Below are 5,963 nucleotides of genomic sequence, written 5' to 3'. Positions count from 1 at the left end.
AGGTTTTATTGACTATGCCAAAGCCTTTGACTGTGTGGATCAAAAAACAAACTGTGGAAAATTCTGAAAGAGATGGGAATACCAGACCACCTGACCTGCCTCCTGAGAAATCTGTATGCAGGTCAAGAAGCAACAGTTAGAACTGGACATGGAACAACAGACTGGTTCCAAATCAGGAAAGGAGTACGTCAAGGCTGTATATTGTCACTCTGCTTATTTAACTTATATGCAGAGTACATCATGAGAAATGCTGGGCTGGATGAAGCACAAGCTGGAATCAAGATTGCTGGGAGAAATATCAATAACCTCAGATATGCAGATGACACCACCCTTATGGCAGAAAGCAAAGAACTAAAGAGCCTCTTGATGAAAGTGAAAGTGGAGAGTGAAAAGTTGGCTTGAAGCTCAACATTCAGAAAACTAAGATCATGGCATCTGGTCCCCTCACTTCATGGCAAATAGTTGGGGAAACAATGGAAACAGTGACAGACTTTATTTTTGGGGGGCTGTAATATCACTGCAAATGGTGACTGCAGCCATGAAATTAAAAGACCTTTGCTTCTTGGAAGAAAAGTTATGGCCAACCTAGACAGCATATTAAAAAGCAGAGACATTACTTTGCCAACAAAGGTCCATCTAGTCAAGGATGTGAGAGTTTGACTATAAATAAAGCTGAGCATTGAAGAATTTATGCTTTTGAACTGTGGTGTTGGAGGAGACTCTTGAGAGTCCCTTGGACTGCAAGGAGATCCAACCAGTCCATCCGAAAGGAGATCAGTCCTGAATATTCATTGGAAGGACTGATGCCAAAGCTGAAACTCCAATACTTGGCCACCTAATGCGAAGAACTGACTCATTGGAAAAGAGCCTGATGCTGGGAAAGATAGAAGGTGGGAAGAGAAGGGGACGACAGAGGATGAGATGGTTGGATGGCCATCACTGACGCAACGGACATGAGTTTGAGTAAACTTAGGGAGTTGGGGATGGACAGGGAGGCCTGGCATGCTGACGTCCACGAGGTCGCAAAGAGTAGGACATGACTGAGCGACCGAACTGAACGAAGTGAAAACCCACTAGATTTTGGTACCGTTAACTTTCTCTCTTCCTCATTTTCCATAGCAACTTTGTTCAATCTTCTCATTACTTGGGTTGGAGCCATTCGTTAACAAAACCATTAAGAGACTGAAACCAATATGATTCTTCTAGGTAGTATTTTACAGAGAGAGAGGTCAAACCCCTAAGCTAAAGGGGTTTCATGGCATTGCAGGGCCTGCCTACAGCGTAACCCTGGGATGCTGCAGGTGAAGGACTGGTATACTTGCTCCGCTGTTGGCAGGAACGCAGTAGCAGAGTCTCCTTAGACAGCCTCTGGGCTATGCAAAAGCGTTAGAGGAAATGAAATGAAAGAGGCTCACAGAGGAAGTGTGTGATTACCTGGAACCCACTGTCTGTCATTTGTGTACAGACATCTCACACACTTTTTCTCTTGGCCCTCTAGGATTCTCTCTTATAATAATATCAGATTTGTTTTTGTTTGCAGTACTTATTAAAACTCATCCAAAATTTCATGTAAGAATGTGAAAGTGGTTAGGGCTCTGCACTTCCAAAGCCAAGACCCTGGGTTTGATCCCTGGTTGAGGAACTAAGAGCCCGTGAAGGCAGCCCCCCAGAAAAAATCAAGTAAGGAAGTTTATAAAACATGTAATGTTATACTAATTAAAAAGTCTTTTTATACATAGCTACGTTTTTATAACTTTTGGTTATTTCCTTTCAGACAATTCACACATAGCTATATTTAGATTATGCTGACTGGAATAATATATTCCTAACAGACATATACAATTGTATTTGCTATCAGTTTCAACTACTTCTCCACTCTATCTTTACTCCTGGCACTAACATAGGATATTACATTTATTCTGAGTTTAAGATTATTCTAATCTCTCTGCCTAAAAGGATGTTAAAGAGAAGTAAAATCTAAATTAACTGTACTAATTGTCTAGAGAATTATGAAAAAACAACTTGCTTTTATATGTTCTCAGCTATGAGTAATAATAATAAATGGCCAATTACACATAATTTCAGAAGCAAACATTGATAAATTAGCATATATTTCTCCCCAGCTCCTGGAGTGAAAAATAAATGAGGCAGAGAAGTGCTTACATTTTCCCGGTTTGGCTGGAATTCGAATCACAGTGGGCTTCCTGGTGGGTGCTGGTTGAATTGCTTGTTCCTTTGTTGGTTCTGTTCTGGTGGGGAGCTGAAAGGGATCTAATGAAAAACAGTTGATTTTGCACGTTTTAGTTAATATGGACTCAAACAAAAAACCTCATTCATAATTAAACAGTCATATTTCTCATGCCCTAGGGAAAACTATTCATGGATAAACAAAATCTCAGTTTGCAGAGACAAAAACAAAATCAGGGCTCATGAAAGGAAACAACTTGGAGCTCTGTAAATAATTTATACGGCTTTTCTTCCTCTCTGATGAGAGAGAGCCAGGACAATCTTCAATTATGTAGAAGCTATCTTTCACGGGAGTGTAATCATTTTATAAGTGTCTCCCTGAAAATGAGGGGCAACTCAAACAAGGAGCCCATTTCCCCGCACTGTGAAGCCTCCTGGATCCTCCACTCCGGTGCCTGTGCTAGAAAACCTCCCTCCGAGGGCCGCCAGGGCCTCCAGGGGGGCTCTGCCGTCTTGGATTGAATAGTCAGGTAAAACCACACCTCACTAACATGAAATGGAAAGCGTTTTATCCTGGAAGTAAGGTAAGACATCTCCCTTCAAATATTTAATTTTGGGGCAAGGATATATGGGTGAGCATTCCTCCGTCTTAACTCATTCATTTAAAAATGGGCAGTATGTGCTTAGCGAGAGTATTTTAAACAAAAGCATAACCACCAAACTTCTTTTCCCCTTTTTCTCTGGCCACACTGCGTGGCTTGTGGGACCTTAACTCCCAGACCAGGGACTGAATCTGGACCCTCAGCAGTGACAGCATGGAGCCCTAATCGCTGTACCAACAGGGAATTCTCCCACCAAACCTTTTTACTGAAAGAAACAGTCTTTTTTTCTTTAACGCAAATGTTCTTTTTAGTAGCTTGGAAAGATGACCATAAACTTTTTAAAAGATGAGAAATCTAAAAATAAATAGATAAGCAAAAATAAAATCAAATGCTGTATGATGCATATGCATACTCTGCACAGCACATGGGCCCTCATGAGGCTGCTTCTGCCTTTATTCCACAAGAGACAGAATGAATATATATTGTATTTGGCACCTGTCCTCTGGATCTCACCTGTGGGAAGATGCTCCCTGTGAAACAATGCACTCCAACCATTCGTGGTCGGCCTGTTACAAGCCGCTGTTCAATAAAGCACCTTGTGCTGACCAACTCTTTTCAGGATAGATGAAAAGCTGAGCTCAGGATAAGAAGCCCTTTCAGCTCCCTGACACTCGCCTTCCCTTCCACCCAGCTCTCAGGACACCCCACTCTCAGACCTGCCACCAGAGCCGCACCCACTCACTAGTCACTTGTTCTCACATCTGCCTACCACGTGCTACTAACAGTGAGAGATGGGAGACAGGACAGTCAAGTGCAATCCTACTTTATCTACCACCTACATAAGACCCCCAGGTGGCATGCTAGATAACACAATTACTATTAGGCTACTGGGGAAAAAAAATTAGATGACCCCTCTATGGAAACCTATTAGTAGCACATTAGTGAGGCAAGTCTTGTCTATGTTCAAAAACCCAAGTCAACATCGTCAAAACAATGTCAAACTTTCAGAAAAGGCTCTTACAATATAACCCCAGAAAATAAACAAAGCTCTTTTAGCTCTAACCAAATTCTTTAATCCCTTATTTTGTTATAGCATTATTTTTCATTTCAAAAGTAATAATTATTGTAAAAATGGGAAACATTGAGAAATGTATGATAGAAAATCTCCTGTAATCCCATCCCTCTAGTAATCATTATTATCTAAAATTTGGTGTATCTGTCTACAGATTTTTTCCTATATCGTATTTTAGATATTTCTGTTGTTTTGGAGTTTCTGGGCTGCAGCACATGGCTTGTAGGATCTTCCCCGACCAGGGATTGAAGCTGGGCCACGGAAGTGGAAGCACTGAGTCCTAATCACGGACCGCCAGGAAGATCCTGATTATGCAGGTATTTTGAAAAACAAAAGGAGAATCGTTTTGTGTCTATTTCTTTGTGAGACAGGCTGGGACCTGGGACTCTGCTGCAATGCCTGCACCTGGACACACCCCTCCTCAAGCAACTAAGAAACCACACGAGACTAAAATAACTGCATGCATTTGCAGTCGCTGCAGATTCTGGACAAAAGAGACTAAGAGACCAAAGAACCCAACTGCCACTTCTGAAGAACCCCAAGCAAAAGCAGGGTATGGCACAAGCCCCCTGCACACAATACCGCCTAAGGGGTGGGAAAACATCTATGCTACCCCTCCAGCTCAGAAGATAAAGAATCTGCCTGCCAATGCAGGAGATCAGGCTTCAGTTCCTGGGTCAGGAAGATCCCCTGGAGAAGGGAATGGCTACCCACTCCAGTATCCTTGCCTGGAGAATTCCACGGACAGAGGAGCCTGGCAAGCTACAGTCCATGAGATTGCAAAGAGTTTGGACATGGCTGAGGGACCAAGACACACATATATCCCCCTCCAGCTGGACCCGTGACTCACTCCATATCAGGAAGCAGCTTGGCCCCCATTGGGGAGCCAAAGGGCAAGGGAAGCTGTTGCTTGTTCTCGCTCCCCACTGCTACAGGAGGGGCCCCGATAAAGCCTTGCCTAAATTTCTTGTCTGGCCTCTAGTCAATTTCTATTGATTAAGGAACCCAAGAACCTGGGGGTAGGTAACATTTGTAACTCGCTCTTTTACTTTTTTTCATTCAGTATTGATTGAGTGCATGCTACGTAACAAATGCTGTTCTAGGTACTGGGAATATGTCAGTGAACAGAGCAAAGAACTCTGCCTTCATGATGCTTACACTTGGGCAGCAGATGGAGACAACAAACAATAAATATAACAGAAAAGTGACCCATGTGGTATATCACCAGGTGAGACGTGCTACTGATGAAGGGAAACACCAAGCAAGGGGGCCTTCAGGTGTGGGCCGAAGGGAAGCAGGCTGTATGTGAAATGGCAGAGCAAGGGGGTGTGCGGAGTGGAGGGCTCCAGGGCCCTCTTTCCAACAACTGGATTTTACATATTCTAACAGTTCTTCCAAGTTGAATAATACACATCTGGTCTTTGGGAAATAGCAGTGCTCAAGGATAAAAAGGGGTAGGTACCCTGATATGAAAGCCCATTATTGCAAATATTACCTGAACCGGAACTCCCTGGACGTCTCATCTGAGTACTGCTGGCCTAAATGGAAGAATCTGCAGACCCCATGTAATCTGGCACACATTTTATTCCAACACAGGAATATCATGTCTTTCCCGTGTACACAGCTTTCCTCCCTGCTCGTCTCTCTCTCCCCTGCTGTTGCCCCTGCTCTGCCTCCGTGGCCCTAGTTGGAACCTGCTGGCCGCCAAGCAGTGACCTTCTGTCCCCTCCTGTGGCTGTGGCACAGACTTCAGCATCCCCACCCTGCAACTGTGGCTGTGACGGCCCATCCTCTCAGAGCTGTTTCCTCCTGGGAAAAGGACCAAAACTCAAGAAAAGGATTGAGACTGACAGCCGCTCTTGGTGCTCTCCCAGTCAAGTAGCATATCTGCTCTAACAGCTGCTCTGGGGCCTTGTAAGCTGTTGGTCATTAGGATAGGTGTTTAGTTGGCGAGTTTAGGGGGTGAATGTGGAGGGAGAGGAACATCTTGAGTGTGGTATCACTTCAATCGTTCCCCAATTCATCTGAAATTCTGGGCCGGGAGACCACCTACGCTCTTTTTCACATTCCGGGAGTGAGAGCATGAGTAAGGTGGGCAGGGA

The 5,963-nt window shown here is 43.9% G+C and overlaps 1 protein-coding gene across 6 annotated transcripts in view; it reads right to left on the bottom strand.

Moving 5' to 3' along the window:
• The window catches only part of SH3D19 (SH3 domain containing 19), a 110,092-nt gene that overhangs the window by 37,252 nt on the left and 66,877 nt on the right, over window positions 1-5,963 (bottom strand). For all 6 annotated transcript variants that reach the window (XR_825339.1, XM_010840756.1, XM_010840753.1 and 3 more), the window contains one exon: window positions 2,164-2,271. Coding sequence is in view for 5 of the 6 variants with exons in the window: in XM_010840756.1 (XP_010839058.1) it covers window positions 2,164-2,271 (108 nt within the window). In the remaining variant the exon portion in view is untranslated. The remainder of the gene's footprint in view (window positions 1-2,163; window positions 2,272-5,963) is intronic.

This window comes from Bison bison, unplaced genomic scaffold (assembly GCF_000754665.1).
Source record: "Bison bison bison isolate TAMUID 2011002044 unplaced genomic scaffold, Bison_UMD1.0 scf7180017864146, whole genome shotgun sequence".
In the NCBI taxonomy this organism is placed as follows: domain Eukaryota; kingdom Metazoa; phylum Chordata; class Mammalia; order Artiodactyla; family Bovidae; genus Bison; species Bison bison.
The sequence above is the reverse complement of the archived record's forward strand: the minus strand, read 5'-3'. Positions and strand labels throughout refer to the sequence as shown.